The 26,722-nt window shown below is 36.4% G+C and overlaps 1 protein-coding gene across 1 annotated transcript; it reads left to right on the top strand.

Annotated features, from left to right (window-relative positions):
- The first annotated feature begins 13,879 nt into the window (after positions 1 to 13,879).
- kazald2 (Kazal-type serine peptidase inhibitor domain 2) lies at positions 13,880 to 25,046 on the top strand. Its single transcript, XM_052150286.1, has 4 exons — positions 13,880 to 14,610; positions 16,064 to 16,224; positions 16,474 to 16,621; positions 23,795 to 25,046. The coding sequence occupies exons 1-4, from the start codon at positions 14,130 to 14,132 to the stop codon at positions 23,914 to 23,916; spliced, it is 912 nt and encodes a 303-aa protein (XP_052006246.1). The 5' UTR covers positions 13,880 to 14,129; the 3' UTR covers positions 23,917 to 25,046.
- The last annotated feature ends 1,676 nt before the right edge of the window (positions 25,047 to 26,722 follow it).

The following is a 26,722-nucleotide window of genomic DNA, read 5'->3' as shown; positions in this document are numbered from 1 at the left end:
CATTACCATGGAAATGTAAAAGCGTTTAAGCGTTTACATGACCTTACGCTTTGTCAACTTGTAAGTTTGTGCAAGTAGGCACACTCATTGAAGAGAGCAGATTAGAAGTATCTCCATTTGTGTTTCACAGAACACAATTTGTATAAGGAAATTATGACAGCATTTTCCTTTTTGAGCGTACTGTTCCTTTAAGTCCTAATTCGAAAAGAAAAAGAGGAGATATCAGTCACTCAGTCAGAGATTGGTTTGAAGTCTGTACTTTGCGCTGCTGAAGTTGATTTGAGCGTTATTGAGGACACAATAAAGTATCTAGTATCTAAAGCGAAACTAAAATCAAAAGAAAATAAATTAAAAGAAAAGGAAGTCCTGTTTCACAAGTAAAAGAGCCAATTACATTTTAGACACAGACATCGCCTATCAGTTAACTCGAGAACGCGCATGCACATTAGCTGGACTAGCCTGAAAAATAGTGTATTTTAGCATGATCTGAACTAAAGTAGCACTATTTATGATACCATTGTTGTCAGTTTACTGCTGATTTGGTCGTCATCTTAAACCAACTGGAGATTTTGGTTATTCCCCATTCAAGTAGATAGGGGCTGTACGTTTATGGCGCTTGAATCCATAGAAAATAGCTGCCAGGGAGCATTCCCAAGATGGCCGCCGAGTGGACTGACTTGCTTTGAAAGGCACTTTTCACCAACTCTGTGTGATATTCTGCTCTCTAGATAAATCTATTGATCACTCCACCAATTTTATCACCAGTGAAAATCCTAGTCATAACTCTTCTCAGCAAAGCTACGGACAAGCTATGCGCCAAAGTTGAATTGTTATCGCTTGGGGTTTGTTTAAATCCCCGACTCAAAGTATGAGCAATAGTAATATTGATACTTGCTTTATATAATAGTAATGGTCACATGTTTCCAGCATAGCATGCCCTACTACCATTAGCATGTTTCTTAAAGTGTCCAGATCAGTAAATTAACAGATTTTGTGTTAATTCTGCACAAATTCAAGGTGCTTTAATGAGCACCTTGTTAATGAAGATCAACTTTATTTGATATTATTTGTCATCAGGATGATAAGAGAGCAGCACGCCTTGAGTCTAATGAAACTCCACTCCATTAGCGCTGAATCGGACAGATTGCCCTCCTGGAGAAATGAATTGAGTTTTTTGTATTTGTGAGATCATTCTCCCTGCATTAACTGATCTTTATCCCATCTCTTCATCACAGCCAAATCAGGTTAGGCTGCCATGATTAGCTGGGGTGGCCTCCCTTTTTAAGCAGTAATTTGGTTTAGCGGCTTAGCTGATAGCACCATTAGAACCAATAACGGCCAGGAGTGAAACAGATTCTCCTGGAACAGATGGGACCAGATCCCACGCCCCGGAGATTGCTCAGGGAAAGGTTAAAGGAATAGTTCACCCAAAAATTTTAAATCATAATTTACGCACCCTCATGCTGTCTCTGATGTGTATGACTTTCTTTCTTCTGCTGAACATGAACAAAGATTTTTAGAAGAGTATCTCAGCTCTGTAGGTCCTCAAAATGCAAGTGAATGGTGACCAGAACTTACTTCAATGCATAGATTTCTTCATGGTTTTTGTTTTGTTTTGTTTTTAAGGATAAGGCCATGTCACACAACCTGTCCATGTTGGGATCTGCTCTAATTTGGCTAGCTTTTACCATGTGACAGATTCATTTTCCCCATATTACAGCAGTTCTCGTCAGCTATTTCATTTAACATAAAAATCTAAATATCGTATGCAATACATAAAAATGTTTACAATGCAAACATTGTATACACGCACACCTATTACGCCAATCAGTTGAACTCAACTCTGGGTTTGATTTGATAAATCGCTGTAAAAACCACATAATGTCAGGTTGTGTAATCTTCATGGAGTCTATTTAGGATACAGGAAAGAGCTTCTCATTAACGTAGTAACAGTGCCACCTTTTCCCACTCAAACCCATCTCTGGAGATATACTTATGAGAGAGCACTTCAGATGAATGAGTGTACACAAACCACTTCAATTATTCAGTGCAGCTCGGCATAGGGTGTGACTTTTGGGAAATACAGCACATAGTGCCCAGATCTGTGTACCTGTTGAGCATCAAGACTATTAAAATGATAGAATTACGCTCCTTAAATGGTTGGTCTCAGCAATTATCGACAGATTTGTATGAGGGTCATGCTGATTGGAAGATTGCACGGAGACTAAATCAACTGCCCTGACCAATATTACCTGCACTGATTGACCATTTTGGTGTCCTAGTGTGCCAAGTATTCGAATTGTGGCTAACGCTGTGAGGCTAATGTCTGTCGAAAGGAAAATAAAGGCACTTTAAAACAATTAAAAAAAATTAGGGGTGCACTTTGTAGAAGAAGCATCCTGTGGTGAATCTATGGTGGTTGGATCGTGTTAATAACGCTGGAGTTAATCACCTGCCTGGTGAGATAAAACACTAGACAGGTTATAAGCTATTTCATAATATGGGAGATAATGGATAATGAGTGCACCATAAATGCAGATTAGTATAGTTTGCTATGATTGGATAGAGAGGATTATTTCAGTGACTTCTTTGACTTGTTTTGTTTATGCATGTTAACATATTCCAATATGTCAAAGAATTATTATTCTTTTAAATCCATTAAGCTAAACTCAATACCTTCAACTCAGCATGTACACAGCCCAACAAAACAACATACTGTGAATTCACAGCAGGTGAAATGTTGAATGGGATTTATATTGCTTTCCCGCAGAATAACACACATCCTTATGTGGGAGCACAAAACTGATGTGGCATGATGTGGTGAATATGATATGAACATAAAAATGTAAATTGGAAAAACCATAATGATATGTTTAAAGGAATATTCTGGGTACAATACAAGTTAAGCTCATTCGACAGCATTTGTGGTATAATGTTGATAGATACAAAAAATTATTTGTCCCTCCTTTTCTTTATAAAAAAAGCAGAAGTCGAAGTTAGAGTGAGAGTGAGGCACTTACAATGGAAGAGAATGGGCCAATTTTTGGAGGGTTTTAAGGCAGAAATGTGAAGCTTGTAATTTTATAAACGCACTTACTTGAATAATTCAGTTAAAACCTGTGTTATTATTTGTTTAAATCGTCGCTTTTTACCCTCATTTAAATTATTTGACAAAATGAATAGTCATTTTGAACCACTTAAGTGAGATGAAGAGTTCAGTCATATCTGTAACCTTATAAAAGCTCTTTTATTCTACATGGTGCAAGGGTGCCTCATGGGGGCTGCTATGTTAGCATCCAGCTGAATACTAATCTCAATAACTGAAACTTTCAGTATCAGGTTAAATTTATCCTGGTTTACTGTGCATAGTGAATATCTACAATGGCATTGGTAACTAAATACCACTGTGTTTGAATGAAGCAGTATCCAGGCCACTAGGTGTCAGTGTAAGCCAATGTAAGCCACTTCGACACACTTATTCTGAGCTTAACTTGTATTGAACCCGGAATATTCCTTTAATGACCATACCTTGATAATGACATGTTATTCTTTGAAGTACCTAACAGTGTCATACAGTGTCTTTAAAAATAAATGTTACTTTGTTTGATATTTGGAATTATTGTATTATATAATATATATATATATATATATATATATATATATATATATATATATATATATATATATATATATATATATATATATATATATTTTGCAGTTGCAGTAAGGCACTTACAATGGAAGAATTATTAACATGATTTTAGTATGATAAAATTGCTTATACCCGGATTACAGGATTTAAAAGCGTTACGCCATCATGACAACAATAATGTAAAATTGGCTTTAACGTTACACTCAAAAGGCTAGTAAGTGATTTTATCACTCTAAAATCATGTTCACTTGCATATTGTTAATGTCTTGTGACTATACTTTTGAAACAGCGAGTATTTTAATGTTTACGGACTGGCCCCATTTGCTTCCAATGTAAGTCAATATATTTTTATTTATATAGGGCTTTTGACAACACACATAATTTCAAAGCAGCTTTACAGAAAATGACGATATAAAAGAAAATTAAGCTGTAATATAATGTCTTTGAGTTATAATAGTGCAGATAAATAAAATAATAAATGAAATGTATTTAGACCCCCAGTGAGCAGGATAAAGGCGACTGTGGCAAAAAACCCAAAACTCCATTAGATGTTGGTTAATGGTGAAAAATAACCTTGGGGGAAACCAGGCTCACAGTGGGGGCCAGTTCCCCTCTGGCTAAACAACATGAATATAATTAATATAAAATATTTTGTATGAACTGTAAGATTAATGACTAAAGTCTTTGAATTCCATCCTGAATTAACTGCGGAAGTGAACACAGATGAATTGTCTTTTGTTATTTGGCTGAGGAAGGCTTAAGTTGGTAATTAATGTATTATCTTTGTATTCCAGTTTTAGACTGTAGTTCATCCTTTGAATTTATTTACTGGCACCCAGTTTGTTTGTTATTGTTTTTTCTTCAAATAAACAATGGATGAGTCAAATGTATTTTTTTATTTTACAAATGCTGTTTATTGAGCTGAACTTGTATTGAACCCGGAATATTCCTTGTTCTGCATGTAAATTAGGGTAATAAAGATCCTATTGATCCTATGATACAGCCCTATACCTGTAATACTCTGCAGTGATACATGGCTTATGTATTATCACAGACCAAAATGTCTAATCCCTAAAGTGGGGTAAATCTCCCCCCTGCTTGTGCGTACTGTAATTCCATTGCTATCCCTGTTTAATACACTATACAGCCTTTTGGATTTACAAGCATTTGCTCCATAAGTGACCTCCGCTTGGTGACATCATTGTTATAAAGGAATTTAATTTGTGGAGGCTCCATGAAGACTGTGTGTGTGTGTGTGTGTGTGTGTGTGTGTGTGTGTGTGTGTGTGTGTGTGTGTGTGTGTGTGTGTGCATGTGTTTGTGTGTGTGTGTGTGAGAGAGATAGAGAGAGAGAGCGCAGAAGACAATTGATCTTCATGAATCTGACATACATGTCCACTTGAAAATAAATCAGAGAGCCCAGCAGCAATTATCCTGCAAAACAGACAACAAAAATGTACATGAACCAGAATTATTTATATATCAAGTTTTGCTTCCTTTTCTTAGGTTTCTAATGACAATGCAAGGCTTCGTAAAGAATATTTGATTGGGAACATTTGCATTTATTTGCAAGATCCAATCTGATTGGATTAGTCTTCATTGACCCTGAATTTAATCTTGTTTTATCTCTTAATACTGCTATGATTAGTTACATTTCCACTGCTGATATTCTGTAATTGTTGGAATCACAATAAGTATCAATGTATGGACATGACAGCCATGATATTCTTTGAAGTATATAGAATACTATGCAAATGCAATGGTACATGGTGATCCTTCAGTACCATGTATATAATATATATCAAAGAGCCATGCCACCTTACAACTTATTAAGGTTGCAGACCTAATGACCCAATGACACGAAACCAGTAAAGAACATGTCCAGCTCATATGTCCACATATTATCCACATTTTTAAAAAACATATATATATATATATATATATATATATATATATATATATATATATATATATATATATATATATATATATATATATATATATATATATATATATATATATATATATACACATATATATAAAACAGATGTCATGTTCTTTAGACTAACTTGTTGGGAGAAAATGAAACAACTTTTGCCATCATCTCAACAAGAATTTTCCCAATTGCAGACATCATGGTCTACCTTTAAGCAACACTTTATGATGATGTATTCACTGAAAAAGGAGGTGTATTCAGTGTAGGTTTATAGAGTTCTTGAAGTCTGTCTAATTACAGTGACAACATGTATTTTTAAGTTAAAAGCCTTAAAGAGTCAGATCACCCCAAAATAAAGGGACTGTGAAGTTCCAAATAGGACATACAACATAAAAGTGGTTGAAATTATGCATATGGTATATTCCAATATATATTTCTTTGCGTAATGAACAGATCAAAATGTATGTTATTATACACTGAAAATCGCCATGATCAGAAGGGAAGATGGCATGTCAGACATTTTTTCATTTTCTCCACCATGATTACTTTCCCTTGTGGTTTGACTGAATCCCATTGCTTTAGCAACGTGAGAGACTCGAGTTTGGATCTCATGGTGAAACCAGTAAGTAATCGTGTTTGCATAATCAGTGATGAGCACGATTCAGAGGTTGGTCTTTCTCTAACCTTATATTTTAACTCCTCTGATGGTAAAGTTTAGGTTTGGGGTTTGGGTTGGGGGGTTCAGTTTATAAAATATGCATTCCTCTTCACTGCATTACAGCCTGTTTAGCAGGACCCCTTGGCGTCGCTTATTGACGTGCCGGGTGTACCTTTGGCGTCATTTTACGACGCGTCCGGTTTCGAAACATAAAAAATCAGTTGGAGGGCCATTGTAGCCTATTCCTTTTGATTTTTATTGATTGCGGTCTCGACTCTCGACCCATTCGCGGCGTGAGCTTACCCGAGACGTGACATTTCAACGCTACACGCTCGGTTCGCGGAGATACATAGAAGTCTATCGGACTGCCCTGCGCGTCGAAAAATGACGCCATAGGTATACCCGGCGCGTCAATATGTGACGAAACTGCCCGAAGCGTCCGTATGTGACGAGTCGGGGTGAGAATGTGTTGGTTTAGCAGAAAACAACCGTGGATATTTTCACCTGGAAAATGGAGCTCACATGTGCCCATATGCCTAACAACACTTACCGCTCTGGCCACTGGGGGCAGTATTTAGAATTTTGGTAAGCAAAGACCGATTTTAACTAAAGAAATGTCAACATACCGTTTCAAATTTCACTTGGAGATCAGTCTGAATCGTCCCTTCTGCCACAGCCCCCAAATCGTATTTGCACATATTTAAACTTTGTGTGTCAAAACATATAACACTGTGACGAAATCTTCATTTATGGATGAACTATTCTTTCATTCTTGCATAGGTTGGAATGAGAAAGAATGAGATGGCAATTCCACACTGTAACAGATTCTGTGTAAAACAGCTAATTGGAGTGGGGTCTGATCTTATCATGGAAGTTCAGCCTGCGTTAGTTAATAGTACAAACTCAAGGCACACTCCAGAGCGCACTGCAGCCTCCCCGGTGTGAATGGAAATAGCCTGAAGCAATTAGCCCAATAAGACCCACTCATTAGGAGGTAGGGAGTGAATCAGATCTGCTCGCCACAGCTAATCAATATTAATGATGGATTATTTACAATTAACAATGGCCCCTTAATGGCCATCTAATTGTTTGTTTTGGCTTAACGTGGAGAGGTGAGAGCAGCAGATAAACTAAGGACATTAGTAAGATTGAGGAGCTAAATGTCTTCTCGCTGTCTCTCATAGCTCAGAGAAGCTCATTAGTGATTGAAGCCTGTTTTCCTTTTTACGTAGGGCTCCAACAACATGTCTGGACCATTTATAGGTGTACATTATGGGGTGAGTATGCCATACTGACCAAAACCCAGGATTGGTAAACAAAAGGTTGTTAGTTCAAGACTCATATGGAGCGAGCCATGAGCAACCACTACTGTACCCTTAAACAAGGCACTTGGGTTCTACAGGTTAATAAATGAGTAATATGTAATAAGTGTACTGTAAAGCCCTATTCAGATGGGATTCGTTTTTTCAGACATATGTCAGTAAAGTAATTGTTAGTGTGGACGTCTTTAAATTTATTCTCTATTCACACGGAATAAGCAACGAGATGGGTGTTGTTGTCATGTTAAAACTGATTACTTTAGCAGCAATTAGGTTATTAAATATTAGCATTATGGGTCATTTTTGTATTGGGAGATGCATAAACTTGGCTAGATTAGTATAATAAACCTTACCCAAAGTTGCCACAAGCCTTAATCCAGCAATGTCTGAAGAAATTACAGAGATAGGAGTTGATTACTTTGGCAGAAATTAGTTTATTAAATATTAGAATTATCTGACGTTTTTGTATAGGGATATGCATAATCTTGGCTAGGGTAGCAACTGTATAATAATCCTTGCCTAAAGTTGCCACAAACCTTTATCCAGCAGTGTCTGTAGAAAGGAGATGGGAGTTTATTACTTTTGCTGAAATTAGGTAATTAAATATTAGGATTAAGGGTAATTTTTGTATTGGGAGATGCATAAGCTTGGCTAAGCTAGCTACTGTATACTAAACCTTTACTTTAAATAAAACTCATTACTTAAGCAGAAATTAGGTTTTTAAATATAAGCATTATGGGTCATTTTTGTATTGGGAGATGCATACAATATGCTAACTACTGTATAATAAGCCATACCTAAATTTGTCACAAGCCTTAATCCAGCAATCACTGTAGAAATTGTGGAGATGTGCACTGTCATCATGTCGAAACTCATTACTTTAGCATACATTAGGTTATTAAATATCAGCATTATAGGCCATTTTTGCATTGGGAGATTCATACGCTAGGCTATAATAAGCCTTACCTATAGTTGCCACAAGCCTTAATCCAGTAATGTCTGTAGAAAATGTGGAGATGGGAGTTGATTACTTAGCAAAAATTAGGTTATTAAATATTAGGATTATGGGTCATATTTGAATTGGAAGAAGCAAAAGATTGGCTAGGCTAGCTACTGTATAATAAACCTTTCCTAAAGTTGCCTCAAGCATTAATCCAGCAATATCTGATGAAACTGTGGAGATGGAAGTTGTGGTCATTTTGAAACTGATTACTTTTGCAGAAATTAGGTTTTAAAATAGCATTATGGGACATTTTTGTATTGGGAGATGCATAAACTTGGCTAGGCTAGCTACTGTATAATAAACCTCACCTAATGTTGCCACAAGCCTTAATCCAGCAATGTCTGTGGAAATTGTGGAGAGGTGCATTGTCATCATATCAAAACTCATTTCTTTAGCCGAAATTAGGTTTTTAAATATTAGCATGGGTCATTTTTGTATTGGGAGATGCATAAGCTTGGCTAGGCTAGCTAATGCATAATAAACCTCACCTAAAGTTGCCACAAACCTTAATCCTCAAAATATCTGTAGAAATTGTATAAAATTGTGTTGTCGTCATGTCGAAACTCATTACTTTAGCAGACATTAGTTTATTAAATATCAGCATTATGGGTCACTTTTGTATTGGGAGAATCATATGCTAGGCTAGCTACTGTTTAATAAGCCTTACCCTAAATTTGCCACAAGCCTTAATCCAGCAATATCTTTAGAAAATGTGAAGATGGGAGTTGATTACTTTTGCAGAAATTAGGTAATTAAATATTAGGATTATGGGTCATTTTTGTATTGGGAGATGCATAAGCTTGGCTAGGCTAGCTACTGTATACTAAACCTTTCCTAAAGTGGCCTCAAGCCTTAATCCAGCAATGTCTGTTGAAATTGTGGAGATGGAAGATGTGGTCATGTTGAAACTCATTACTTTAGCAAAAATTAGGTTTTTAAATATTAGCATTATTGGTGATTTTTGTATTGGGAGATGCATAAATTTGGCTAGACTACTGTACAATAAACCTCACCTAAAGTTGCCACAAGCCTTAATCCAGCAATGTCTGTGGTAATTGTGGAGAGGTGCGTTGTCATCAAGGCAAAACTCATTACTTTAGCCGAAATTAGGTTTTTAAATATTAGCATTATGGGTCATTTTTGTATTGGGAGATGCATAAGCTTGGCTAGGCTAGCTAATGCATAATAAACCTCACCTAAAGTTGCCACAAACCTTAATCCTCGAAATATCTGTAGAAATTGTGGAGATGTTGTCGTCATGTCGAAACTCATTACTTTAGCAGACATTAGGTTAATATTAGCATTATGGGTCATTTTTGTATTGGGAGATTTATACGATAGGCTACTGTATAATAAACCTTACCTATAGTTGCCACAAGCCTTAATCCAGCAATGTCTGTAGAAAATGTGGAGATGGGAGTTGATTACTTAGCAGAAATTAGGTTATTAAATATTAGGATTATGGGTCATTTTTGTATTGGGAGAAGCAAGTTTGGCTAGGCTAGCTTAATAAACCTTTCCTAAAGTTGCCACAAGCCTTAATCCAGCAATATCTGTTGAAACTGTGTAGATGGAAGTTGTGGTCATTTTGAAACTGATTACTTTAGCAGAAATTAGGTTTATAAATATTAGCATTATGGGTAATTTTTGTATTGGGAGATGCACATACTAGCTACTGTATAGTAAACCTCACCTAAAGATGCCACAAGCCTTAATCCAGAAATGTCTGTAGAAAATGTGGAGATGGAAGTTGATTACTTTGCAGAAATTAGGTTATTAGATATTAGGATTATGGGTCATTTTTGTATTGGGAGAAGCAAAAGGTTGGCTAGGCTAGCTACTGTATAATAAACCTTGCCTCAAGCTTTAATCCAGCAATATCTGTTGAAACTGTGGAGATGGAAGTTGTGGTCATGTTGAAACTGATTACTTTAGCAGAAATAAGGTTTTTAAATATTAGCATTATGGGTCATTTTTGTATTGGGAGATGCATAAGATTGGCTAGGCTAGCTACTGTATACTAAACCTTTCCTAAAATTGCCTCAAGCCCTAATCCAGCAATGTCTGTTGAAATTGTGGAGATGGAAGATGTGGTCATGTTGAAACTGTTTATTTTTGCAAAAATTAGGTTTTTAAATATCAGCATTATGGGTCACTTTTGTATTGGGAGATTCATACGCTAGGCTAGCCAATGTTTAATAAGCTTTACCCTAAATTTGCCACAAGCCTTAATCCAGCAATGTCTGTAGAAAATGTGAAGATGGGAGTTGATTATTTTGCAGAAATTAGGTAATTAATTATTAGGATTATGGGTCATTTTTGTATTGGGAGAAGCAAAAGGTTGGCTAGGCTAGCTACTGTATACTAAACCTTTCCTAAAGTTGCCTCAAGCCCTAATCCAGCAATGTCTGTTGAAATTGTAGAGATGGAAGATGTGGTCATGTTGAAACTGATTACTTTTGCAAAAATTAGGTTTTTAAATATTAGAATTAAGGGTAATTTTTGTATTGGGAGATGCATATGCTAGCTACTGTATAATAAACCTCACCTAAAGATGCCACAAGCCTTAATCCAGAAATGTCTGTAGAAAATGTGGAGATGGAAGTTGATTACTTTTTAGAACATAGGTTTTTAAATATTACCATTATGGGTAATTTTTGTATTGAGAGATGCATAAGCTTGGCTAGGCTAGCTACTGTATAATTAACCTCACCTAAAGTTGAAATGTGTAGTCTGAAAAATTCAAAAAAATTACTGATATGACTAATTTACACACGATTAATATATCAGAGAAGCTAGTAGTTATTTGATTAATCCATGGTCCCATATCCTGTCCAAATAGGTCTAAAGACACTTCGGATAAAAGCTTCTGCTACATTATTCCTACTAACCATGTTCCAAAATTTAAAAGAGTAGTTCACCCATAAATGAAATTCTGTCATCACCCGTTCCAAACTTGAATGACTTTCTTACGTGCAACACAAAATGTTAGGTTAAATTTTAACACAGCTCTTTTCCATGAAAATTAATGGGGGCTGATGCTGTTGAGCTCTAAAAATTTAAAACAAGCACCACATAAGTACTATAAAAGTAGTACCTACGCTATAGTCTACTATAGTCCATATATTCAGAAGACATTCGATTGCTTTGTGCGAGGATCAGATTAAGAAATAAATAAGGCTGAATGATTAATCTAAATAAAATCTAAACCGAGATATGACGTAGTGCGATTATGAAACCGCAAGGACTGTGATTAAATTAAACAAATAAATGGTATGCACGCACTACTCGTTGCACTTACGGTATGTGCGCAGCTTTCCGTTACAAATAATCTAATCTTGACGCAAATTTGCCGCTCTTAAATGAGCTTTTGATTCGCCACAAATGTTTGTCAGAAGTTTGCAGCTCTTCGCTGGAAACCTTTAACAACAATGGACAATTTGCTGCAAGTTTGCCACAAAGCTCATTTGAATATGAAAATTATTGGTGGCGATGTTGTAGCAAATTTGCCATGGACTCTCGACTTTCATAAGGGCTGTTCTCTGTACACAGATTCAAAGCATGCATTAGGCTGAGGAGCTGAGCATGTTAAATCAACCATGCTCTAGATTCACTAATTTCACATTTTAGTTTCCAAATTTGCTTGGCTGCTTAAAGTTACCCCACAACACCAGGTTTTTGTGGACTGAAGAGTGGATGAGAGCATTTCTGTTTTTTTTCCTCCCATTTTCTCCCCAATTTGGAATGCCTCATGGTGGCGTAGTGACTCGCCTCAAAAGAGAATTAATCTTAGTTGCTTCCACGCCTGAGACCATCAATCCATGCATCTTATCATGTGGCTTGTTGAGTTTGTTACCGCGGAGACGTAGCATTTGTGGAGGCTCACGCTATTCTCTGCGGCATCCACGCACAACTCACCACGCGCCACAAAAAGAGCGAACCACATTATAGAGATCATGAGGAGGTTACCCAATGTAACTCTACCCTCCCTAGCAACCAGGCCAATTTAGTTGCTTAGGAGACCTGGCTGTATTCACTCAGCACGCCCTGGATTCGAACTCGCGACTCCATGTGTGGTAGTCAGCATATTTACTTGCTGAGCTACACAGACCCCCTCATGAGAGCATTTCTTTGCTTTCAATTGCCATTGTGAACTCAACTACAAACAAACGTCTTTCTTTATGTTTTGCCGAAATAAAGGCTTAAAGGATTAGTTCACCCAAAAATGAAAATGTTCTCATGATTGACTCACCTTTAAGCCATCCCAGATTTGTATGTCTTCAGCAGAACTGAAATAACGATTTTTATTAGCACATTTCAGCTCTGTATGTCCATAGTACAATGCAACTGAACGGGTGCCATCAGGCTGCTGGCTGTTTGACGGTCCAAAAGTCATATTTACTGAAAATCTTTGTCTCTGACACAGATCTGAAAGCTCATTTGCATCGGTGTATTTAAATATGCAGTACGAAGACGCATTACTCCTGGTATAACGTTAGTAATGACAAACTAACTAACCATAAAGTCTAATCCCTTACCTAAACCCTAAGCCTAAATTCATGATTTTAAGAGGAAATTAACGTAGAAAAAAAAAAACTTTGTTTGGAACGAGATGAAGGAAGCAAATAATAGGTTATTTACATGCATCAGTTATTTGTTTTGCATAAATAAATATGGAATGAGTAACCAAATTGGTTCACTGACATTTCTTTTCTTAATATATTTGATGCCTGTATTGTATCAATTTGAAATTCAACAATTTGTGATTTGTTGTTTCTTTGGGAATAAAATTTGTAACTTTTTGTACGAGCCAAGTCATAAGATATCTTACAATTTTGCCATCTTGTATGATTTATTATGAATTGTCCTGAGACTATGTTGGATGGGTGACTCAAATGTCCCTCTTTTTCTCACACAAAGCTATCATATGGCTTCAAAAGATCAGCATTTTTTAGATCAACAGCCCCTGGTCACTGTCTACTTTCATTGTATGGAAAAGAGCAGTGGGGGGAGAACAGATACTACCTCAGACCAGGTTTCTAAGGGGTTAATGTACAACCCTTTTTGCAGTTTGGTTTGAAACCCATGGTTTCAACCCCCCAACTCAGAATCAAGCATTCTGATTGGCTGTTGCTCATCTCCCAGCTCACACCTTTTCTTCAATGTGTTGGGCAAATGGGTGGAGGCACCCTGCAGTTTGAGAGGGGGTCACCAAAGTTAGACTTGCCTCAGTGTTTTTATTCCCACCCATCTCTCCCTTCTTCAGCTTGTTGTACTCTTGCATTCTTTTCTTTTTTTCCTGTACAGTTTGACTGTGTCACAGCAACACAGGTCAGTTTATAAGGATAATCTGCAACGAGACAAAAGAAGCCTGGAATTTTCAAGACTGTATTTTGGGACTTATTTCAGGCCTAGTAACTGGTGAGGACTCAACTCAAGCCCTCCAAGATTTGGCCTGCTACACAAATACAAAAGTTACTTCTGCTATCCAAAACAGGGACACGGTTCTAAATAGGACCTTTTTTAAGTGACTTTGGCCCAGTATAACCTTGAAAAATCACAATGCCTTGTTTACCACCCATGCTAGTATTGATGCTAGTTTCAGTATCTGTCTCTTACCATTTGGAGCACGTAGGCCATTTTGACTGGCAGAAGAGCATTCGACCAGGGGAGGATTGCCCTAAAAAGTGTTACCCTGAAAGATGCCCAGATGTCAGGCTGCTGCAGGGCTGTCCAGGTGGACTGGTGCGTGACCATTGTAGGTGTTGTTGGGAATGTGGGAATGGTGAGGGTCAACTTTGTGACCCTGAGCTCCACACTGGGTCTACATTCTATGGCCGTTGTGCTGAAGGTCTTCGCTGCATGGCTCCACACAGATACATAGCAGGTGAGCCCAGAGCGATCTGCATGTGCAGCAAGCACAAAGCTCTTTGTGGTTCAGATGGGAAGACGTATAAGAATGTATGCGATTTGCGGGCAGCCCAACACAAGCAAGGCAAAGGTCATATACTGACAATGGTACACCACGGACCCTGCAAGGCAAGTGAGTATCTCTCCATTCATAATGACATAAACTTACTTTTCACATTTTGGTAAACAGAACCAAAACTGCTACTGCAAGCTTACTGGACCATTTTGGTACCCAGTTCCTGGTGAATCTCATGAAAACATGTCCAGGTCACATTTTACCCCAAAATCAAAATATATTGTGCATACTGACTATGAAACCTGTTTTAGGACCATTGTGGTAATGACAATACTTTTTTTTTTTTGCATTGAGACGATGAGAAAGAGGGTTTTTTGCATTTCGATAATGAGATGTACTTTTTTGCATTGCGGTAATGAGAACAAGTTTTTTCATTGTAGTAATGAGAATACATTTATATTTTCCCATTGCAGTTATGAGAATGAGGTTTGTTGCATTGCAGTAATGAGATTTTTTTATTGCATTGCCATAATGAGAATGAGTTTTGATTTTTTCATTGTGGTAAAGAGAATATTTTTTCTATTGCGGTAATGTGAATTAGGTTTTGTTTTCATTGCAGTAATGAGAATACATTATTATGTTTCTATTGCAGTAGTAAGAATTATATTTTATTTGCATTGTACTGCAGTAATGAGAATTATCTTTTTGCATTGCAGCAATTTTTTGTTTTCCTATTTCGGTAATGATAATGAGTTTTTTGAATTGCAGAAATATATATATTTTTTTTTTGTGCATTATGATATTGAGAATGAGGGTTGTGTGCTTAATTGCCATGAAAATAATTCCACAAATCAAAGTCCTGCTGCATTTTCGTTAAGCAAAACCCATTTTGTTTCTTAATTTTGTCTTTGGGATGAAATGTGGCTTAGAAATGTTCTTGACATGTTTTGTTAGATTCACCCTTCTAATAGCTACACAGTGTTTTGGAATTATATTTATCTGTTTTCTTATTTCCTTTTGTTATTTAGTATTAGTACTTGATATGTTTGCTCAGCTACCTCAACTAGAGTAATTGCCCATCACATCATTTTTGGTAAGAATACATCTGCTATTGTATATGTACATGTAAATGTACTCTCAGAAGAAGCCATTGTCATGTATAGGGAGCTGAGTGCCAACATAATCACCTCATTTAAAAGTGTTTGTCCTGAAAATAGGCCAAATGAACCTATGAATTTGATCAGCTGTAAGGATGAAAAGTGAGCTGTTAGATTTGTATTTGTTTCACTGCCATGTTTAGGATTAGCAGCTTGTAAGTAAGTGTTCATTATCTCACCTTGGGATAGATAACCAAGTTAAACAAACATGCTGCACAAATGGCTACTTCTCACATACAGAAGCTAGTGTGAAAGAAATAAACAATAGTGGTTAGAGTTGCTAGGATTGCCATTTAACTAAAAATATTTGCATCAAAAATAGTTTCTGAAACAATTAGTTTTAGATTAGAACTTCTAGGTATAATTTGCAATATTGGATCATTACAGTTTTCCATCTTTTGCTAACTTTACAGAGCCGGTTATCAATTATGCTCCTCGTGACGTAATCACACCCAAAGGAAGTGACGTCATCTTTTCCTGTGAGGTTTCGTCATATCCATTGGCCTCCATTATGTGGAGGAAAGAGGGGGATACTGGTTCTTTTCCTGCTGATGACTCAAGCACAGCTGTACAGGTACGTACAGGAAGCTGGTGTACTATAAAACAGATGGAAATATAAAAGGAAATTATCTTGTTATCTCTTCAAGTTTGCATATGATGACAGTCACATACAGTCATGTCACCTTTACAAAAGTATTTAATGTCAACCACTCCTACACAGACAAATGACCTGAAACTAGTGTTACCTTCTAGACACATTCTCTATTTCTCGCACTGACAAACAGTTCTATTTTTGTATGCATATATTTGTTTTTAATTACAGGCCCGCGGAGGCCCGCGGCGGTTTGAATTGACCAGCTGGCTCCATATTCAGGGAGTCGGTCTGAACGATTCAGGTGTGTACAAATGTACCGCCAGGAATTCCTTCGGAGAAGTGTCTGCCTCTGCCAGATTACAGGTTACGCACACAGGTATGTCTGAGAACACACACATTTATATCCACAGACATATGGCCATTAGAAAAACAAGGTCAGAGGCCAACAAGCGGAAACAACACAATTGTGGAGTCACACACACACAAATCCCAAAGTTTTGATAAAAGACTGTTCCCATTTGTCACACACACTTATACCCAGAGGAAAATGTGATCGCTCATAGGTTGCACTTTCATATCTCAGCAGGCTTAATGGAGTTATTAGTATCAACTTTGTTTTATATATTTCTCCCAAAAAACAAAATAGACACAAACTAAAACAATTGTTGACATATGATAGTATAGGACTGTAATATTAAGTTCCATCGTTACCAACAGAGTTCAACGATTTGGTGCTCCATCACAAATTTGTGTGGTTGGAACTTCTGCTCTCCACCTGTGGTTAGACAAATAGTTCCTTGTTAATTTGCTGTGAGGACATCATTTGACTTGGCCGAGGCTTCTATAACTTTATTACATACGATATATATCTTTCATTCTGTCATGTAAAATAAAATTACTTATTCAGGGGTTTTGCGGAAAGCGCCATTCTGAAACGTCACACAGATGAGAATGCATCTGTTTATGGAATTAAAGGCTGTTAAGAGAAAGTGCTTTAAAACACACAGATTCTGTCGGAGAGCGCGGCTTATGCATCCATGTTAACATATAAGGGCCATTCTTATAGGTTTTTGAAGAGCGTGCATGTGCATATGTGCTCAAGAACATGGGAGGAACCCCGAAGTTGGATTCAGGAAACAGTTGTGACTAGCTATTTCATTTCTCCAGTGATGCATTGTATTAAGGTGGTTACGCAGTGAGTAACTTCGTTGTACGGGAAACGCATCAGGCTTTTGACTGCAGATGTCTTGGAAAGATTGAGAAATGGTTGCGATCACTTCTTAAGATTACTTTTTCTCAAAAGAACAAAAGAAAGCCAAGAGTCTCCAATTGCTCTCCATTTAATCTCATTGCTATCTAGAAGAAACATCTTAGATATTAAAGAGTTTTCATTTGTGATTGTTCTTACCTACATATAGTTAGTTTCATTTTATCTTCTGTGGTCAGAGTTAGAGAGTTTCTTATTCAGTTACAATAACAATTATTTACAAGCATTTAACACTTTAGATTAATCATCTGTCATTATGTGTACATTCTTCCATTACTAAAAATCAGCATTAAGTTCATCTGATACTAGTATGCAATGACATTGATGCAGCCATTTGCGTCATATTTCAAAAAGAACACAAATGGCAAATTCAAGTTGAAGTTTCTTCAACTTTGGGCACTTTTAACACTGTGGATTTCTAGAATTCAAAGTCTTCTTAAACCATTTTTCACACGCTCAGTGTTTTTTATAATTTGTCAGATAACAATGTCCAACAGTATACATTCATCAAAGGAGATTTAGGTCATTCTTTCTGAAAGTCATGAAAAAAGTTATTTCCAGTACATCTTGAATTCTGTATTGTGTTTAATACAATTCTGTGCTGTAAATGACACTGATTGAAATTACATTTTTAATATGTTTGAAATAAAATGGCAGACCATTTTATAGGCCATGTTAAAGCTTATTTCGTAGCAAACATTTTATGTATCCTAAATACACACAGTTAAAGGGATAGTTCCCCAAAAATGAAAATTCAGTCATTGTTTACTCACCCCTGTGTTTTATTACATAACTGTGCACATTTATTTTTTCACAATTTCTCCCTTTGTGTTAAGAAAAAGAAAGAAAGTCATATGGTGTTATAATAACACAGGGGTGAGTAAACAATGACTGAATTTTCATTTTTGGGTAAACAAATCCTTTAAATAAGGATTTAAAGGCTGTAAAAAGTTATCTAATTTGCATTTTTCATCTCAAGCAAGCTCTTCATTGACAATTTTGTTAACATGGTTACCAACTACATTAACTATTGTAGAGCAATTATTAGGGGCAAATTTGTTTAATGTGGTTGAAATGACACCACAACTGTAGGGCACTCACAATTTAAAAAAATAATAATACTTTTTTTAATAAATATCTAAATGCTTTATGTTTATTTCTGTATTTGTTTTGATTGTCGTAGTTTTGCACATATAATAATTTGTATTTTTATAACTGATTTTCATAGTTCAATATTTACAAGGATAACATTTGTACGTAAAAGGCATTTTAAAAGGTACCAATTTTTTTTTTTTAAATGATTAAGGCATGGCAAAAAGTCTGGGATATAAAAGTGCCTGAAGTTAAAGAAACACACTTATCACAATAACACAAACAACAAATAAATGTCTGAATTTGATGACTTCTTATTTTAAAATTGAAAATTATCCATCCACACTATTGAGAGAGGTCTATATGTTATTCATGTTCCCTCTGCGGTCTGTGGAGTGGTCAAAAAGACATCCGAATGCACCAATACTGGAACTGATCGATTCCCATATGCTACTATCAATGCTTAACATCTCCTCATTGGTAAAGGTGAACTTGGCCTTCCGAGAATCCAACAGAGCTGACGATAACAGTACACCAGCCAGGGGCTTTCTCCAGCAGGACTGTAAAGGCTGGTGTTGACAGGAGGTCGAGAGGGTCCTGAGATGGGGGGGATTTGGAGAGGAAAAAGAGAAGGGGTGGAAGGGTTTATGTATTATGTGGCAGATTATTGCTTTGACTGTCTGGCTGTAATCTCTTTCTCTGGGGGATCTACTGCTTCAGACAGCCCTTATCTGCAGCAGCAGTGACTGCCCCCCAATTCTTCGCTTCCCGGAATGTCTCTACTGCTGTGTACTGGGATAGGTGGATGTGATAGGTGACTTTGGAGAGGGCTTCTATAAGATGGGCTTCTATAAGATGGGCTTAAGGTTCTGAAGGTCACTGTAGAGAAAAATAGAAAGAAAATAGATTTAAATTATGTGTGTGGCAACCTGGGCCTTGTTTCCCAAAAGCATAGTAAGCCTAAATAGGTTGTAGAATCCAAATTACGATACATCTTAGTTTTGCGGGCCATTTCCCAAACGCCTCGTAACTTAAGTAGCTCTTGAAAATGCCCATGATTTATGAGTGCCTGGAGTAATCGTACAGCGCTAAGAGCATCGTAAGCACATAGACTTTTGTAAACACCTGCAGGACCATCGCAAATTTAAACCTGATACAATTTCAATTCCTATAGCTACACTTTATACTGAGACTTTAATATCAGGATTTACGTGTTTTATTTATTTATTTATTTTTTACACACAAGTCTAATAATACTACTACTACTAATAATAATGAAATACATCAAATAGATGCGTCTAAATGGATGAATAGATTCATTAGTAAACAAATAAGGTTATTTATGTGGACTAGTTGGTTTCAACAAAGTTGTGGCATGATTGATGCAGACAACTGAATAAATTAATATACGAGAGAAGAAAAAAGTCATTAACTTGTTGCCGTGCATGAAAATCGTCCATATATATTTGCTCATCATCCTACATTTACATTTATTCATTTGGCAGATGCTTTTATCCTCGTCTCCTCTTCCTCTCTGACATCCAAATAGTACAAATGCACACCTGATTATGGAAGCAGATTGTGTAAAAGAAAAAGATCGTTCAGCACAAAATTATTGCAAAACAATGTGTAAATATGCAGTTAATTATGTCGAATATTAAATAATTCTTTTTAAAACAAATTTTAAATATTATGAAGTTGCTATGACAAGCAGCACTATACAGTCACATTTCAGCACTGTCACATGGACAGCGACTCTCTTAAGTCTCTTTTAAAGCACGTCCTCGCATGTTCATGTTAAGTGCAGTTTTTCATACAAACCACGATCGAAACAACAAACTACCAGTATAAAAACACATAATTTTCACCATATTCAACACACAATGCTATCTTAAGACATCTTAACACTTTTACTGAAGCGCGTGACTTTTTGTATTATGTTAATAACTACATATACAAGCATGATCAAATTGCAAAGTAGCTCAACTTGCATAGCCTTGCACTTGTGATATGAAGGATCGTGGTACAAATCCTGAAGAGCACGAGAGTCGACACGTGAGCCAAAATTGTCATTGAAGCAACACAAAATGACGCTGTTGCTTCAGCAATTTAGATTTTTATCTCACATTTGCTTTTATGACACTATCTGTTAGGTTTAGTCTTAAGGTTTAGGGTAGGGAGTTCGGTTTTGTTGATTTAAAACTCAATAAAGCATTAAGCTTAAAACTGAACTCGCTTGGGGGCCTGGATAGCTCAGCGAGTATTGACGCTGATTACCACCCCTGGTGTCGTGAGTTCGAATCTAGGGCGTAGTGAGTGACTCCAGCCAGGTCTCCTAAGCAACCAAATTGGCATAGTTGCTTGGGAGGGTAGAGTCACATGGGGTAACCTCCTCGGTTGCTGTAATGTGTGCTTCTCACTCTCGGTGGGGCATGTGGTGAGTTGTGCGTGGATGCCGCGGAGAACAGCGTGGGCCTCCACACGCGCTACGTCTCCGTGATAACGCGCTCAACAAGCCATGTGATGAGATGCGTGGATTGATGGTCTCAGTCGTGGAGGCAACAGAGATTCATTCTCCGCCATTGAGTTGAGTCACTACGCCATCACTGAGGACTTAGAGCGCATTGGGAATTGGCCATTCCAAACTGGGGGAAAAGGAGATGAAAAAAAAACACAGAATTTTACTCGCATTTAGCACCACACAGTGGACAAAACTTTCTCACAATCACATAATTTTCATGTGTGTGTGTGTGTGTGTGTGTGTGTGTGTGTGTAAATGTGTGCAAGTATGCTGAGTATGTGTGTGTGTGTGTGTATAATGGATTGTTTGCAGGAGCTGTTGAGCATAAAATTGAAAAATACTTTAAAATACACAAAAGAAATATTATTAATTTTCAAAAGTGTTGGTAGTTACATTCATTCATTATTTACAATGAATAATACACTTTAAAGATGAAGTGTGTTATGTGAATGTTAATTTTGATATTGAATATTTTCTCCTGTTCAAGTTTAATCCATTTGCTGACTTCATCAGAAATCACTTCACCTTTAATTAATAAACTTTATTTGCATATTGATGGTGGCTTTTCACAGCATCTAAATCAGTTAAATAAATAAATAATATACTCACCGGCACTTTATTATGTACACCTGTACATCTAGTTATTCATGTGATTATCTAATAAGCAAATCGTGTGGCAGCAGTGCAGTGCATAAAATCATGCAGATATGAGTCTGGCGCTTCAGTTAATATTCACATCAACCATCAGAATGGGGAAACATGTGATCTCAGAAATACTCAAACCAGCCCGTCTGGCACCAACAATCATGCCACTCTCCAAATCACTGAGATCACATTTCTTCCCCATTCTGATGGTTGATGTGAACTGAAGCTCCTGACCCATATTTGCCTGATTTTATACATTATACACAGTTCGTACAAGGTGCTTGATGTACTTGAATTTGGCATTTCACATGTCAAAACCTGGAAAATCCTTGATATAGCTTTTTTGCTTAAAAAATCTTGAATTATAGAATATCATAAAATGCGTTGCTTAAACCATTTAATAAATGAAATGTCACTGTTCAGAATAGGAAAATCACAATCAATTGATATAGTATCTATAAAATATATATATTTTATAGATACTGCTGATGTGGATTTAACAAACATGAATCCTTACAACTATCAGTTTGAATAAAAATGACTCTCCAGAGTGAAAAAATGAGATGAGATGTAAAACGTTCTGAGATTTTAATGCAGATCAATGAAGGATTCAGTTTTGTGAGCATCTAGCGCCCTCTGGTGTAAAGACAGCTTTGTGTCTCACAAAATAGGTTCTTTCTGACATTTGGGTCAATATCAATATATGTTGACAAATATGTCCCTTGACTTTTTTAGTCATGAGAAAGTTTTCAAATAGAGATTTTTTTAAAGGCATTATTCTATAACCTAACCTTTAAAGATATGAAATAGATTGTCTCTATTTTGCTAATTTTTTAGAAAATATATTTGAAATTGTCAATTACCTGCTAAAATCCTTATCCCCTTCTTCTGGTACACCATTTCTATGACATGTGAAGTTATTTATGTATTTATTTTGTTCTTATTTTTAATACAAGCAATAGTGCAAGGCCGAACAAGTATGCAAAAAAGCAAAACAAAATAATTATTAATAATTTAAATAATTAAAAAAGAATGTTTGTCCCTTGATTTCATACCATTGGTGTTATCAATGTTAAAAAAACGTTAAAAAAATGTAAAAACAAAAATTGGTGGAAAATTATTTTTAAGGTCAATGTTCAGACACTGCTTAAATATGCATATAGTGATTTTTCCCAGCATGTTAAAAAGTTATTAATTCACGTTTTAACTAATATTTTCACACAAAAATATTTGGTGTTGTACCCCATTGAACACTCAATATGTGGTGTTGTAACCCTAATTAGTGTTAACTTATTTTGTTTGTGAAACAAAATCAAATTAAAAGACATTCAAGTTGTCCTTTATGAATAAAAATAATGTCAACGTGTTATCAAATGATTACCCTCAGCGTATATAGGCAAAATCTGAACTGAACAGAGAATTTTGGAAATTGGAAAGTCCAGTTTTTTTGAGAATGATCCATTTGCAATTTGGGTCAGTTCCTCACATAAATCTGTTGTGTGACTTTAGAAAACATGGAACATGAGTCATATGGACTACTAAAGCATAGTGCATTTTAAGGGAGCACACTACAATTGCACATCAATTTCATCATGAATGAAACAAGAATTGTTACTGTGAGAATATGTAGTTTAAGATGCACATTGAAATATGTTTTACTTGTAATGAGTGGTGTTTTATACAAATAAATTAACTGAATGAATAAAATATTTTTATTTAAAATTAACAAATGAATAATTCGTTTTAATGACATCTCGAACATAGTCCTTGAATTTAACTTTCAAGCATCTGTAACCCTGATTACTCTTCTGCCACATGATTGGCTGATCATAATTGCATGAATAAGTAGATGTACAGATACCAGTCTGTGTATATATATAGTATACACTGTATATTTCTTTTCTCCGAAGTAATATCCTGTCTGTTTTTTCTTTTTCTCTATTTCCTTATTGCTTATGCCACATTCATATTTATGAAACATTAAGCTTGATCAAAATGTTTTGTTTTCTCTTTATGTTCTCCAGGCTCTCAGTTGACCAAAGATCTCCAACAGAATGAAAAAGGAGCTTATAAAATATTGGACGAAGAGGAGAACATAGACGATGAAGATTATGAGGGCCAGCCAAGTGGATACATGTATTTGTAAGATATAGAGATTATAAAAATATTGATGTTTTATTAGGTTTGAAATTGAAAATCACATTAAATTTGTACCTTTAAAATAATTGTCGCCCTCTCCAAAGATCTATGTTTATGTGTGTGCATTGTATATAAATCCAAATAATTCCATTTACTCTTGAGATTTGTACTTAAAATAGAATTTCATTAAATAGTTGCTTTACTAATGCATTCATTTATTGAGTCCTGTAAAAGTTATCCTCCAATTGTTCATAACCCATCTCAAAATTCCACTATGTGAATGTGCATTGCTATGTATTCAGGACTTGGGAAACATTTTATATTAATATTTCCTTTGTTAAGGGTTTATAAATGTGCTTATTAATGACTAATAAATCATTTTCAAATGCATAATAAATCAATGATTTGCAGTTATAACAACATGAATAAAAGGGGTGACAGTATGCAATACCAAATAGTGAGCCATATTAACTCACATGTTATAAATGATTAATAACACCTTGTAACCTATAAAATATATTTTAACATTAAATAGACACATTTGAAGAATGCTATTGAGTTGCCATCATTATAAAGCTATGTAGATAAAGTTCAGTGTGGTTTAATGATCATCAGGCTTTATAACGTGATATATTTTGTGAATGAACATGAAGACTTGAAAAGTGTTTTTGTGGAGGGCTTTTGGTAACTAGGTCTTGGTAAATTGGGATATCACTCGGAGTAGCATCATTCTTTTGACATCAACGTGACGTGACAACACATGTGAGTCAAGACATTACAGTAATGAATATAAACACTAGGCAGACTGTAGCAAAGTGACATAATCCCTCATTTTAATCTCATTATAAAAGTCTATTGTTGATGCATTGTGACATAAATCATGAGTCTGGGCATTTTATGTTTTTGATTAGTGTAAGTATGCATCAGTGTAGTTATTAAGCATTTATAACATGTATTGCATGAAAGTTGCCATTATAACCAGATATTAACCATTCATAATGCATTTGTAAATGAACGATGAGTCATTAATGAACCTCTTTTTAAACTGTTAACAATGGGTACATTAATACAAAGTGTTACCTGGACTTCTGAAAAAGCCAAAAAACTGCCATGGTATGCATTTACCCTGAACCTATTACTGAATAAAACATTAGAATCTCTCTTCACTTGTATCTTCTCAAAGATGCTCAGCAGAAAGTAAGAAGAAAAAAACACCCAGGTTAAGTTGTTTGAAAGCTCTGGTATTAAGAGGCGTTTTACACTTAAGAAGTTGGTTTCTCTGGGTTTTCTTTTCCCTCCCCTATTGATTGATGCTTAGCTATCAATGCATAATAGAAAAGCACTCAGGACAAATGCGGGGTTATGGCCTTCCAGGGAGAGAGCAGACCAGGCTGTTTCTCAGCGCCATTATTGCCCCATAAAGGATCCCCGGGGAAGAACAAGCTCCTCACATCAGCACACACCAAATACCCAATTAAAAAAAAAAAACCTTTAAATTCTCTCCTCTTTCCTGGGCACAAATCAATCAGAATTCAATCTGTCCGGCTAGGATTCCGACAGGCCAGGTAATTGCTCAACAGAGCTCGGATAGGTGACAACAGCTTAGAGGGGAGACGCTCGGCCAATCAGGTGTCTGCTTTCAGTGCGGCTGGCTCCTGTGCCGCTACCGTCGGTGTGAAAGCAGTGATACCTAACGAATGCTTGTATAAGCTTTCAGGGTGCTTTTTATATTTCGACTCTTGGTGGCAGGTGAGCATTTTTTCAGAGCCATCAAGAAGACAGGGAAATGATACGACTAATAAATGCATCATTTAAAATAAGTGGCTCTCATATTCGTCTTCTTAAATGCTCTTTGAAAATGAATTCCAATTTGGAATGATTTGCTCTTCAAGAGGCGTTTGTTGGGGAGCGCGAAAACATAATTGGGAGAGCGAGAAACAGAGACAGACCGAGAGAGAGATGGATGGATGAAGATGCGGTATGGAGTTTGAAGAATGCAATTAAAAGCTGAATCATTCTCCCTCCAGTGTAACTATATCCATCGAGATGCGAGCCGAGCCTCTATTTCATGGCTGTATTTGTGTGGATAAAGCTCTCCCCTGGCCCTCGTTTTGGATTCACGCTTAATGATTCCCTCTCTGATGGGAGACGCTCAGCTGCTGTCAGGATGGGAGACGGGATCTGGAAACAGCCTTGCTCGAGTCCCTCTGGCCGGCAACACCATGTGCAGGGGTCAGCCGTGGTCAGAGGTCATGGGCAGAGAGCTCGGATTAATGGGCATCTCAGTAAAATGCAGAGTCAGGTTACTAGTTGCCCAGTCCCACCTGAAACACACACATGCACACACCCAAACCACCTCTCTTTATTTCACCAGGGTTTAAACACAAGACTCACTGTCATTGAGTGTGAGGAAGACATTTGGAACGAGTGGTCAGTTTGAGCTTAAATAGGCAGATAAATGTTGCATAAATGTAATGTACAAATATAACACATTTTTCATTCAGAGTCATCAACATGTGAAAGTCTGTATCTTTTAGGAAATTGCAAGGAGTCAGAGGAAAGTGGAATTGTTTCGGGAGAAGTGTTTCATGCAGGAATGACGTTAGACATAATGAAGCAGTCATGACACTGAATGAAGCATTTTAATATTGCTCTGGTCGATGAAGAGGACGGGTGAATATCCACAGGAGAGATGAACAGATGATATCGACTGCTGATCCTTATAACCATAAACTCTGTAGCAGAGAACCGCTTATTGACATATAATTATTCAACTGATTTTGATATTTTATACAGTGCACAGAAAGAATCTC

This window comes from Xyrauchen texanus, chromosome 19 (assembly GCF_025860055.1).
Source record: "Xyrauchen texanus isolate HMW12.3.18 chromosome 19, RBS_HiC_50CHRs, whole genome shotgun sequence".
Lineage (NCBI taxonomy): Eukaryota > Metazoa > Chordata > Actinopteri > Cypriniformes > Catostomidae > Xyrauchen > Xyrauchen texanus.
This window is presented reverse-complemented; position numbering and strand designations above follow the sequence as displayed.